We start from the raw sequence: 14,582 nt of genomic DNA, 5'->3' as shown, positions 1-14,582 counted from the left end.
TTAAGAACGAATTGTTTTTGGCTACAATGATTTGAATGTATAATGATCTAAGTATTCTGCAGAAGCGTTATTAGTTGTTACTTACATGACCATTTTAAAACCTAATCACATCTCAGCAATTTAAAAGCGAAAGGTGTTACAGTCGAATGCTAGAGTGATTTAAATTGTGTCAAACGTCATATATCGTGATTAGTTAAATGGCCTCTTGAGCCAGAGGTGCACAGACGGCCTCTGTAAATTAAGCATTTAAAGCGTACGCTTAATTTAAAATTTTAGTCGCTATTTTTGGACAAAAAACGGTCATACTCGAGAGAAATAATAAGGAGGAAGGTAGATATAGTCACTTTATTTAAGTCTTTCATTTACATTTCAAGATTGACAAAAGAAAATAGCTGGTTGATTTACTTGGCAGACGGAAGCGATATAGCAACAGCATAAGAGAATTGTACTGGAAATGCATTATTCATACAAAAATATTCCATTATAATTTCTGATACATTAGCATCGAAAGTGAATGAGATGAACTCTGCTTAAATCAGCGTATGTTAATGAAGATCCTCAACATTTATCATAATTCGATTAGATTGGAACGCCACTGTAATGTTCATGTTTATAAAGAAAATTTGAAATTCAATTTGAAGTTCTCCTTTTAATATTTGATAAGATTCGATGGACGTTACGGCTGACCTATGTAGGGTTGCTATGAAAACTTTTATGTAAAAATGTCCATAGTTTTGAATTATTCTCACAAATATTCCCATTAATCTACATCACAAAAACTTTTTGTACGAAGGTTAAGATATTCAAGGGAATATGGGGGAAATATTTTTATTTTCTCTGTATTTCAAACAACTAAAAGTGATAATTTTCTAACATTATTTAAGCCTTTTAATTAAAATCAATTTCTGTTAAGGGTGTTTTTAATAATGGACTCAAAATGTCAAAGATCTAATCGATTTTATTTTTTATTAACCAAAACTTTCTTTGTTAGTTGCCATGTCATATATAATAAATGTTGGAAAAGTTGAAATAATAAATGTTGACTTAATATTTAACCTATTACAAATAAGAAAGTTGAAGAAAACCATACTTGCGACAGTAACATTAAAGTTATGTTGGCGCTTAATAAAGTAAGTTAAATCATAGGAAATTGGATGCGATTAAATGCGCGGATATCAATTAAGAAATTAAGAGACGTTTTCAAAGTATAATTAAAATACATGTTATAATTTTAATAACTGTCACAAAAGAAAAGAAGGGATTAGGAGAAAATATTAAGTATTAATTGATATTTATTTATGTTTAATATCATTATGTGAACCCAGATTTATAATTATATTTTGTTGTATATAAATAGATACATTAATGGTATCTGGGTGCATTATCCTAATGTAATTAACAAAGTGTAGATTTTCCTGGAGGCATATTTAAGATTACTAAAATGAATGACACTCTCGATATTTATTATTTATATACATACTTACTACTTTTTAGACAGTGTAGAACGTAATTTCTTTAACAAATATTTAAAAAAAAGAAACTATTGACATCCCTAAGGACATGCGCATGGTTTACTTTTTAATAATGAAATGCACTACTAGTCGAAGTTCAATAAAAATACGTAGCGGTCGCCAATTTATGTTCACATTAGAATGACTAAGGATGGTCAATAAGTTTGTAGACATAACACTTATCAGTACGCTGTTACCCTTATTGATCAAAAAAGCCTAAAGAATTTACACACATTTCCTTGGAATCTTTGCTTCTTTAACAATTAAAGAACGTTAAGAAACATTAAACTATGTAATAGAACAAGTCACGATTGTATTAGCTAAGTAAATACCTGATACACATAATTTAACTTCACTTGTTAAACATCATCTTTAACGTTTTTCTTTACACATGTTACAAACATATAGATACATATAGTTGAAAGGCAAAGAGCTGGTTCGTTTCTAAAACTTTTAACAGAAAATACACTTGAAGTATTTCTCAACACTTCAAATATGGGTTCAAGTTTCAAAGAAGTGTTTTCGCGAAATATTATGAGAAAGGATATGTAGGAACTTTATTACTTCTGCCGTTTATTTTGGTGTAGAAACAAACCAGTTCTTTTCTATTGCAACATAACGAAATAAATGTGTTATTCGCACAAAATAAATAATAAAAATATAATAAAGAAGAAAATTTTGAGTAACTCTAACGAATTCGTTTTAAAAGTCTTCCAATTTCGAAATTAATAGAAGTATAGTAAGTACGTAAAATAATACCATAAAATATATTTTTCTCTAACAGCAAATTCATGGCCATATACCAGAATGATAATCCGACGGTAGTCAGCTGTCTACCCCGTGTATGTTTGCATAATTTATGAAGGTGGTTCTTCTAGCCATAGCTGAGGTATATTTACGTCGAAGCACCGGTTATAATTATTGTTCGATATAGTTCGTGCAAGAATAAATATTTCATTTGATTGAATGGATAGACAGTAACAGTTCTCTGTTTTTGCTGTTGTCCTGAATAAAAATTATAAAATGCGACATTATTTTTATTTAAACGCCGCGGCAAGTAGTCATTAAAATTCTATTTTTGCAACAGTTCATTTTGGCTGTACCTCTAATGTTCACATGATGGTGTTCTATAACCCCTGTTCATAACAGTGCGGTGTTACATAGAATTACGAAACAGATGCTATAATGTATGTCTAATACACTACGCGTGACGACAGCAATCAGGGGCGGTACGTCAGATCTGGTAGACTTAAACCGAAACTCATGTTATGGTTTCCTTTGCTTTTAGCATATAGATATATAGGATTGTATTTGAAAAATATGTAAAAGAGATCGATTTGTGGCTCTAGAAAATTTTAAATATAAACCTATTTACAACTTTTGTAGCGGTAAAAGCTATGTATTATTTTTTTTAAATATTATACACATATGAAAGTTTAGAAATATCATGCCATCAATCTATAGTTTTCATCATTACTCATGATCAGTGTATTTTACAATCAAGCTACTGAACTGTCTCCAATTAATGTCATACTGGATTAATTATTCAAAACATGTTTTTTGATAAATTTTAAGCCGAAACTTCTTAAGATGATTATGTTAATTATACCAAAATAATGTCGCTAGGTTGAATTAGTAAATAAATGTTCATACTATTTCTACTTCCCTTCCTCTTGCTCTGACTAATAGCTGATATGAGTATAAATAATTGTAATAAGTAAGACGAAAGTTCCTTATTTTTGTAAAATAAGATTTTTCTCTATTGTGTCATCACCACGAGACGAGAGCAACAACAATTTTTATAAAACGATTTCTTGGTACCAAAGCTGTATATTTCATACTATATATAATATAAAAGCTCTGGCCGTTTCATAGTGATATGAATGTTTGACATAAACACATTGTATATTGGACTAAATTCAAGGAACTAGTAAAGTAATATTTACTTTACAACTATGTATTACATTTAAATTTGTTGTTGTTTCAGCCCACTGGAATACAGACACTGGAAGGCATAGGCCTCGTTCAAAAAATACTAAAAGGGTATATACCAAAATCGCCAAGCTTAACAGACGAGTTGACGATCGCAGTGTGATATTATGGTACGCAGAGGTCATCGCTGCTAATACTATGGAAGCTTGTTTATGAGCAGTAGAAATCCTATATAATTAATCCATAAAGCGTGAATCATATAAGATTGTATCTAGGGGATCGAACCTGCGACTTCAGATCGCTAGTCTCAGCCCTTACCGCTGGGCTACCACTTCAACGTCTAATTAAATAAACAAATTATGCAGCTTTATGTCACCAGAAGGTATGGAAAAACTTTATTTAAATTATTGCCTTAAACGCCAATTGCATTTGATATCAATAAACGTGATTAAACACGTGGGCATATACCATAGACGTACGAAGTCATGGGCAGTGAAAAATAAATATAAACTTATATTATCTGTCGCTGTAGACTCTTATAGAGAAACTCCGACAAAGTCTTAGGTGCGAGCAATTTGTGTTCTCGATGTCGGTTCAGTGAACTTAATGGCAATAAATTTTACGGTGAACGAAACATCGAATCGGATTTTCATGATTTTTAGAAGCTTTAACTCTGTTAAGAATCTTCTTAATTTTAATGATATTATTTCTTTTTGAGAGGTAAAGTATATTACATACAAAAATATATTTTTTACGCCCACCAACCCCGATTACGACTCATTCTGGAAACCGACAATTAAGTAACAAGGTTAGGAACAGGAATTGATTACACTCTTTATTTTTTATTTACGATTTTAATATGGTAATTCTTAATTTTTTTTTCAGTGCGTGTACGTGTGTAGGCATATGCCTTTTAAAAAGACAAGAATTATCAGTGAAAATACTAAATACACACTGATAGCAGTAATGTTTAATTAATGTTGAGCATACTGGCATAATAATTTTTATTATATTGCTTATCTTTAGAGGATAACAGACTTAAGACAATTCTAGAAATGTATCATAAAACCAAGAATATACTTTTCAGTTTGAATTTCATAAGCAGCATTTAGCCCGTAGAAACTATTAAAAACAGTTTTAGTTTTCGGCGAGTACGTATTTCTCATGTTCACTTTGCATGTTTGGCTAGAAAAACAGTGCATACACAAAATAATAAAAATACACCTCAGCATTGAATCTTTCGCCAATTCAAATGGTAAACTAAACAAGTCCGCTTATTTCCTTCAATTCCCTCAGGAATTAAAAAAGTCGACCAGCAAGCCGGGTGCAGAGTGCGGGTACATCGGCGGGTCCGCCCCGTAAAAAGTTTTGAAGGCTTTAATTTAGCCCGTGGTTAATTCGCGCGCAACCGATTCAAAGGCACTGTCGGCCATTATTAAAAGCGTAAATTGTCAAACAGATGTTGCGAACGACTTCGGTTGCGTCCCTGCATAGTTTAAATCGCAATGAAAATTGTATCAGTACAATCATGGTTTAATGGTTCGAGGCCTATCGAATCCACTGAACAACAACGGGTGATGCACCAAGTTTCTTATTTTTAATATGTCAACCATTTTATTTTAGGTTACTATTAATAATACTAATATATAAAATTAAAAAATTACACATAGAGTTTGGTTCCTACGGTATTTTTACGGTTTTCTCGTACAGACGAGTATAACACTTTTATACAAAATTAGTTGTGTAAGTACGCTAAGTTTTATAATGCATTTTGAATATTTTTTTGCCATTTTAAAATATTGATTCACACATTATATATCTGAACACTGCTAGAACACCTTATGGTATATAAAAACTTATCTATGAGATATTTTTTTTATCGCCTATAGGATGCTGAGACCTCATTTCCATCACAACCTCACTGTTTGTTTATATTGCAAGGATATAACAGGCGCACAAATAGTTAAACAGCGCTTAAGGGAATTTCTGCGAATGTTAGAAATGAAGGCTCTGCTCTTTTACAAGGATTTGAAAATTGCACGGAATGTATACTTTTGCGGTTTAGACTTTCATAAAATAAAAATATACTTGTTTAAATATGTACTTCATACGTCGTTTTCCCGTCCTTTGGCTGAAATGATGAATATGATGATATCTTTCATGTTAACAAATATTTACGGCCATAACAATCAAGAAATTTGTCTGAGAATAAATTTTATGATTACGGGTCTTTTGTTCTGGTTTTGAACAATAATAAACGAAGAGAATATTAATGAAGAATCCACTTGGCTTTCCTTTCAATAAGTCATTTGGCCTTTGAGTGCTCAAATGTTTTTATAATAAAAACAGATCAATACAATCTTTCGTAACATTTGTTCGAGTCATGCTATTTCTTCAGGAATTAGAATTTTTTATCATTTTAAGGGAGAGTTCGAAATAATTAACTTCATTGTTAGATTTTCTTACAACTTTAATAGCTTTTTATATCTTAATAAATAACACAACAGGTAAAAAACATGATATGTAAAAGTTTTTAATTTTCACACAAACATACTGATAGAGGCATTAAGTCCGCCATTACATAATGTTTACAAAGAATGAATAAATAAATCTGTAACAGGGGTAAAAATAACAAATCATTAAATATCCTACATTAGTTCTTTAGCTATAAGCCTTCTTCTCCCCGCCCATAGGGAACTTCTGCATTAGTAATTAAGAAATAGTTCCCCGGTAAGCTGAAAACATAATAGAGTTCAGGTTATAAGTTTCTGCAACTGATTAATAATAGTCATTCAAATACCACGAAAGTCAGGCGTTAACATCGACTACATATTCTTAGTGCAAGCTTGAATTATTTAAATACCAGGTAGCCAAGCTCCTTGATAATTCGAGCCATTTTTCGAAATTTTAATTTTTGGCGGGTCGCAATTTAATACGCTTGTAAAACACGCAAACGAATATTTTTTTGATAAAAAAAATTGTTATTTATTATTATATTATTTTTATTAAAATAAATAAAAAGAAGTTATGTTACATAAGAACAAAATATGTATATTGAAGCTAGATCCTAATACCTAAGGTGCCGGTTAATTAATTATGATCGGTGTTTGGATTTCGCTAATTTATGGTGAAATAATAATAATTATTATTCACACCAGTAATTTCTTTTCATTTACCAGGACCTGACATAGGTTGCATAAATTTCATTATTGAAATAATTCGATAATTCAATCGGAGCCAAAAATAATCATTTAAAGATGTGGCTCCCGAGTCGCAGTTTGGCCACCCCTGCTATTTACTATTATAATTCAAAGGAAGAAAACACTATCTTAATCTAAAAATACCCATTGAAAATATGTTGAAGGATTTTCTGTCAGCTTTTAAATTTATTATATCTATCTCTTACAAGTTATTTTGCCCTTTGCTTACATATTTTTATCGCACTTCTCAATAGATGACGTCACCGCTCTCCTTTCTGCTTCGGAATAGTTTTTCCACCTTCTGTAGTTTTTAGCATGAGATCCGATTAAAGATCCCGGACGTGCTATGGCATCTATGAGAAGCTCCCAACTTCGGTTATGATCGCATAAGTCTAAAATCAATTATTTAAAAATACAAGTTATTTAAAAAAATACTTAGAAAAATACAAGTTTCCTCTTTATTATTATTATTTTTTCAAAATTTTGAATTTAATTTCGTTATTTAACACAGTATACCGTTGAGGGATTTTTCTATTAGTATTAAGATACTGTCGTCGGAATTTTTACGTTTTTACGCAATGCTCTTTTTTTAAAACTTAAGAGCGAAAAATAAAAACATAGATTAATGTTGTATGTATCGATATCATACGATTTATTTCTACTGAATAAAACGTTAAATATTTAACCTAGTCAATAACGACATTCTTTTCCCAAAGATTTATGATTAATTCCAACGTAATTTATTATTCTCGAATACGTAGAATTATTTCTGTCAAGCTTTCTCCAAAAAAAATCGGTAATTAGGGATCGCATTTAGATGAAATTTACTTTACAATTACTTTTGTCTAAACCAAAACCAAGTTAAAACTTGCAAAGTAATAATCCTGTCGCGATGTTAATAACATAAACCGGTCAATATAGTTCGTGTTTCGTCGAAAAGTGTAATTATTATTATATACCCAACAAAGAAAACGTCGGAGCCAGTCGATGTTCGCAGCCGGGTTGCGTCGCCGGTCCGGGATGCCTGTAGTTTGGCCAGAAATCCACTTTTCCCATTGGTCCTTTCGCACCGTATTTGTTAGTGTCTGTGTGGATCACAACGACTTGGCCACCGGAATCAGCATTTAATCTCATCTCAGGTGGTTTATTCTCAAAACCGATCCGGGAAGGATCTAGACCTATAATACTATAAAAATAAACAGAAAATTATAACAATAGCGTTGATAAGCTATCACGTTTTGCAGTACTATTAACTGTTTTTTTGATAATTTTTATTCACTCTAATTTCTGTCAATCCTCTTTGGTTTATTGATATACATTTTAGTTTTTATAATTTTCATGAATTATAAAAATTTATTTGTGTTGTGCTACCGAAACTACTGTCCCGGTCTCAAGTATACTCTTTCTTCCTGGCTCGCCATTACGCGGCACAGCGATTTAAATATCACTGTCAAAATATTTTGTTTCAAATTTTGTATTCATTTATTTTTTATTGCATTTTTATAATGACTACTTATTAATTACTCTTAACGGGCCATGGAAAAGGCTATGCTCGAAATTTCCCTACTAGATCGAATGAGATATGAGGCGATTCGAAGAAAAACGAAAACAATAGAGCCCATAGCCCAGCGGATTGGCAAGTTAAAATGTCAATGGGCAAGCCAGATATCGCGCAGAACGGATTGAAGCTAGAGTTTTGAAGTTAAGGTTAAGGTTTTGGAGAGGAGACCATAGACCGTAGCAGCGTAGGATGTCTACACTCAAGTTCATCTTGTCGAGGTTTAGAAAGACACTGGTTGTAGGCCGCTTTCTAACGGTCCAGTTAGAGATATTTGAGGGTGGCCTGTGTCCAGTAATGGACGCATTTTTTAATAGTAATAGTAACACACAACAAATGATGAACCACTCGGATATATCCAAATTGCTTCAAAAATACAAACTATGTTGTACCTACTTTTACAAATAACATATTACCAGGTAGGTTGAATTCCGTTCTGAGACATCGTGTTGCCTGCAATTCCGAATATATGAGCCCCCAGCGAATGTCCAATCAAATGTGTCTTATTCAGATCTAAGCCAGCTGCTGACATATTGGCGAGAACAGCGGCAAAACGAACACCGAGCTACGAAAATGCATTTTTTTTTGAATTAGTGACATGTTGTTAGTACTACAAGTTATGTAATATAAAATTGTACTCAGCCAAAAAACTGCGCCGCACGCCTCAGTTAGACGGTAAATCTCACCCAATAGCTATGGCGCTGTTAAATCGAAACAAACTAATCTTTAAACACTACATATTGGCGACAAGAATTTTTGGCGCCACTGGTTTTACTTTTCCGGCAAGACTGCACTGCTGATTTAAAGATATTTGAAATTTTCAAGGTTTCAAAAGCGTAAGGCGAAGATGGTTCTAAACTTAAACCAGTTTTATAGGAAGCACAGATCGAGGGCTTCCATAGAGGTTTCCATAGAATAGGAGGCTGCCTACCTCTTTAATAGCCTAGGCGAGCGCTCAATGATTTAGTGTTATTAACATTGACGGCTTTCGAAAAGAAAGAAACCACCAGCAAATGTGCTTACTACGGGCCACTAACCAATATAACCAAGGTGATCTTTTTGATATGTTCTCCCCTGGAACTAATAATAACTATTGTATGTTGAAAAATTATTGAAAAGATTATTTTCATCATTATCAATATTTAGTTCCACTCTTTTTTATCAATTATCTCTTACATTAAAATTTCATATTTTTTTACGATTTTTCATAATGAAAGCAACGTTTGCTAATAGAATTAAGTTATTCATAGTTCAACAATCGTAAGCTATATTGGTTTAAGTACTCTTTAGGCATGCTATTTGAATTTGTTTGTTGTCTAGACAATGGAATACAATTTTCGTAGAAAGTAAAGGTAGACCCCGATTTACTTCATAAACGTGCCATTCACCTTACGAGCGTTGGGCGCAGCCCAACTCATGTAAGAAGTAGCAAAGCCTGGCAGTGCCATCGAGGCCAACTTTTGCCAATTCAAAAGGGCAACGTTGCTTTTTCCTTCTTGAATATATGCTGTTATTACTGCTGTCACGGCGGGTCCATTGGGACGACCTATAAAAATAACTCGTTTTACTTAACTGCTTTAGAATTAGCACTTAAATTACCTAATATTAATAACCTTTAATGAACAGTTTGACTATGAATATTGCTTTAATTTTTTTCATAATGACTCCATTGTTATTTAAAAAAAAAACATAAAAAACTTGTTTAGTTATGAATTTATTCAAATGCTATCAAATTAAAAAAATAAACTACGTGTAATTCTAAAACATAAATTTTTAAAAAGTTTATGAAAGTGTATAGTTAATTACCAGTATATCCGTATGCAAATATGACAGTATTTCGGCTAGAGTTGTACCACGTCTCGGAAAATATTCTATGAGCTTCATGTATGTAGAATTCAGTATAATTAGCCATTGTCCTTTAAATTAAGATAAAATGTGTTATTTTATAACCAAGTTACGTATTATATGATAAAAACGGTTTTTTTTATAAAATCTATGTACCCATAATAAAAACGTAGTTTTGCTTCATTGTCGTCGACTTCATCGCACTTAACTGTAATTTTCGTAAAATTGATGAAAAGGAAATACATTAACATCGCTGTTCATCTCCAACCACTTTAATCTTTGCTATAGAACAATTCAATTTCGCAATTCGCTGCTGCCCTATATTTAAATACATACATTTCCTGCGATAGTTTCAAAGTTAGTTAATAAAATAAGTTAAATTACACAAAACAAATAAGAAAATTAAATAAAAATAATATTAATAATAATAATTCATGATGGTCAAACAATATTTTATAAAAAAATCCATGCGATTTTGAGTTCGAAGACAGTTTGTAAAAACTAAAATTGGTCACATACCGTTTCGCGGAGTTAACTGGGCCGTCAATCAGGCTTACCTGTTTTTTTGGATACAGCCAGTTTTTAATTTTTAAATTACGTACGACCTATTTACATTTCGTTCCATTCGTTTCATCGCACAAAAGATTTCTTTTTATGAAAAGGGAATGGAAATTTCGTCGCAAAATACCTCTAGCCGACCAGGTACAATTATTTAAATATTATGTTGTACAATAAAGTTTTCTCGGTGTTTATGGTTTAAATATAATAAAAGACACTTCAATCAGTGAAATATTGAACTTAGTTATTATTAAATTTATTATGATCTCTTTTTATTTAAATACTCACTAAATTATACAAGCCCGACTTTAAAGTGGCAGCATGCATACTTAAAAAAAGAAATTTAATCAATCCTTAATTATTTAGATTCTTAATTATTGAAAAGTTCAGACATTTTTTGAACTTATGCTAATTTTTTACCTATATCTTTCATTAAATGAAATGAAAGCATTCAATGGTTTTTAGTGAAAACCAAGTTGATTTAAAATAAAAAGCACTAAAATTATAAATGCGTACAGTTGGGCTTTTCGAAAATATATGTAATTGTTTATTCTATGTATACTTTTTAGAAAATTACAATGAACTAACCAAAACATTCAAACAATTAAAAACAATACCATTTTTAAAATCTGTACCATTTATAAATTAAAGCATTTTAATATTAATAAACACTTATTTGGTGGGAGTTCCCACTTATTAGGTCCAACACTTATCTAGTTCTAGTTTAAGGACGCCATCTAATATCAATTTTGCGCTAATTATAAATACAATTTTATTTAAATGTTGATAGGTAGACGTTATATTTTAGGATTTGTTTTTAAAATAGTATGTAGTACCGAACTAATATAAACTGGATATACCATCTTCGTAAACCTGCAATGAAAAAATATTAAGCTACATGGCTGGCGGGCTATATTCAATTGTTGCTGCTCGCTATTAGCCGTTGTAACTTATATAGATTCATTGGACTCGGGGCTCGCGGATCCAAAATCCGCGAGTTAAATACTAAAAAAAATCTACGAGAAATGCGTCGCCTGGCGTATTATATTGGCTAATTGTCATCTAGTAGGTTTTCGGAGAAAGGTGTAATCCTTTCCTCCGAAGACATTATAACTGAATGGTCGGCGGAGGTGGGTGCTTCTATTGGGTAAAAAAATTCAGAGGTGCAAACAAGTGTTCTGCTCCTGCAATGAAAGTCAAAAAATGCCGGAGAAGGATTTGTGAGTATTGCGATATGCGCCGTGATAGCGGCGAGGGTGGTGTTGTGGTATATATTAAAGGTTGTGATATATAAAAAAGGTGAATTATAATTAAAGGAATTGAATCAAAGAGTTTTTACTTAAGAGTACTCGTCCTCTCAATCCTCTTGACTTCAGGGGAGATCGTTTTGTGCTTTGTATTAAGCAGAAAAGTACAGATCGTTGTACGTTCCGATCGGTGTTCCTCAGAAACACAAAAGAAATTCATTTTCTCATAGTGTGTACTTCGATTAAGTTGTATTACTTCTGCCAATCGACTCTCTAAAACAATATCGGTATTATGTTTCTAAAGGAGTGATATATTTTTGATCAATGTTGGTGATTTTTATATTTAGTACGAAATAGATTACTGCGACCAAGAACATGTAATAGAAACTCGGGTCTGTGCTCAAGTAGTAAATTTATGACATTGGCAATGTTTTGTTAACAATAAATATTTTCTTAGAATTGTAATCAACAATTTAATAATAACTTTAGAATGCTTCCTAACGTTGGCTTTTAACGAATAAAATCATACAAACTACAATTTAAAGTACTTGTGTATATTGTGAACCATTTTACAATATACAATAGATGACACTGTGATGTGTTTACACTTCGGTAATGTTCGCGGTACGCGGGGTCAAGTCGGACTAATAATCAAATACAGGTACAGGCTTTATTTACACCCCTGACTACAACAACATCTGTTCTGTAATTTATGAAAGAATATTTTGTTACACAAGAGTTTGGAGGTTATTATTGTAAATTCTCTCTTCGAGATAGTCCAAGAAAGTCGGTTGGTGTTAAGTCTGGTGACCTCGGTGGCCACTGGATATCTCCAAAGCAAGGGAAAGCTTCATAAAGCAAATTTATCGATGTTCTGGCAATGTCTAATAGGATCATTTTGTAAGAACCATGGCAGATTTTCGTCATCATACATCGATAGCTCTTGATATTGACATAAATTTGCTTGTTGTAGCCCATTAAGTAAAAATTAGCGTTTTTGCTCCCAAAAATGGGATTTGCAGTACTAAAACGTTGCAACATCGTTATACAAAAAATTTTGCGTGAAATATGGTTACTTTCATTCAGAGCTTGAACAAATTAAATTTTAAATTTCATGATTAGATTACTCTTTTCCGTATTAAAGTCCTAGACTTTCACGTAAGCTGCTTTCAATCAGTTCAAGGTTTTCGGGAGTTGTTGTAGATCGACTGGGCCCTGACCGTGAAATGTTCATAGCCAGCCAGTTGCGCGAAATCTCTGCCAGGAATGAATTATTTTTATGCTCAGTCCATCCCTTATCCGTCAAATACCGATGTGTGAACAAAATTGTGGACAAGCTATTACCTAACAAGCATTACTCTTTTAAAATGCCTTGACGCCGAATACGCAATGCTCATTCGACCACTGCAAAATCGTGACTGAAAAATCCGTATGGCAACTGATTCCAATGGCACCACTCTCCTTCCGAACCGTTTATTTTTTTTAAATAACAGTATTTACCAACATAAATCTAACACCAGGCATCCAATACCAATTAATTATCGGTAAATTAATATAAGAACGTTAGTATGATATTGTTAATTAAGTTACCAAAACAGGATGTGTGGTTTTAACAATATTAGTAAATGGAGCTTTAATTTTATCTTTATATTATGTAGAGGAATTAGTAGACGAAAACACAAAAAAAACTAGAAAAAAGAATCATGGTAATAACCTATTCGTTGAATATTGATGAGTTTCGGTTATTTCCTTTACATGTTATGTTAATGAAATAAGTGGCGTAAAGCAGGTCAACGTCTCCAAAATGCAAAAAGTTACAAATATCCGAGAAAGTACCGGATAAACGATCTCAGCCGAGCAAATTTAGCTTTGTGGGTCAGTTTAACATTGAACATGTTTATAAAACGGAAATTTAAAGTAATGATTTATTTAAAGAAGAAGAATTTTCAAACATTTTAACATTTCAAAAGAATATAAAGGCGCCATGCGTAAAAATAAAATAGGGTATTTCGCTACAAATCAAAACAACTGTTATAAAATTAATTGAAGAAATAGAAAGAAATGGTGGGACGGTATAGCGAAAGACCGATACAGTAAGATAGTGGTGTGCAACCGTTGTAGTAACTTTACGTTTAAACATCTAGATATATAATCGATGATATATTACTTCAGTTTAAATCATCATTATCCACTAAAATCAGTTTACTCATAGTGTTTGCTTAAAAAATAAATGTGTTAAAGTTATTGAAATAAACAAAATGCACCCTATTTGTGAATAATAATAATATTTACAGATATTAAAGATATTTATTTTAATAAGTATCGATACATAAATTAATGAGAGCCTTGCTTCTATAGTAGTATCCACTGTATTACAACAGCCAGTGAGTTCCTAATTTTATTTTAATCAGGGTTTAAAGTACAAAAAATCTATATAATGCTTGAATAAATAAACAGGAAAAAACGTACACGAGACAAAAATCAGAAAAAAAATATAGTGGACTTGCTTTTGGTTACTGTGAGTGTTAGTTTATGTATGTGGGTCTGTGTGTGAATGTGTTATATATTCTAGTAATATAATATTTAAATAAACATGTTTCACGGTTGTAGTGTTATAAAAACATTTTACTGTTTTACTCACCAAAAACAAATAAAGCCGAGAGTAAGAACACGCCTGCGTTCATTTTGAGATATTTTCACTAATCGTCATTATTTCGGGCTCCTTATGTAT

The 14,582-nt window shown here is 31.9% G+C and overlaps 1 protein-coding gene across 1 annotated transcript; it reads right to left on the bottom strand.

Moving 5' to 3' along the window:
* Positions 1-6,108: 6,108 nt before the first annotated feature.
* LOC137932862 (lipase member H-B-like) lies at positions 6,109-14,535 on the bottom strand. Its single transcript, XM_068776548.1, has 8 exons — positions 14,493-14,535; positions 10,203-10,254; positions 10,008-10,117; positions 9,590-9,747; positions 8,618-8,766; positions 7,603-7,829; positions 6,873-7,035; positions 6,109-6,178 (listed from the first exon to the last, which is right to left on the bottom strand). Exons 1-8 carry the CDS (start codon positions 14,533-14,535, stop codon positions 6,109-6,111), a joined length of 972 nt encoding a protein of 323 aa, XP_068632649.1.
* Between the last annotated feature and the right edge of the window lie 47 nt (positions 14,536-14,582).

Source organism: Battus philenor, unplaced genomic scaffold (genome assembly GCF_028537555.1).
Source record: "Battus philenor isolate CCGP_79_NKW_IND1 unplaced genomic scaffold, ilBatPhil1.0.hap1 SCAF_12, whole genome shotgun sequence".
Lineage (NCBI taxonomy): Eukaryota > Metazoa > Arthropoda > Insecta > Lepidoptera > Papilionidae > Battus > Battus philenor.
Note: the sequence above shows the minus strand (reverse complement) of the source record. Positions and strands in the feature narration are given on the sequence as shown.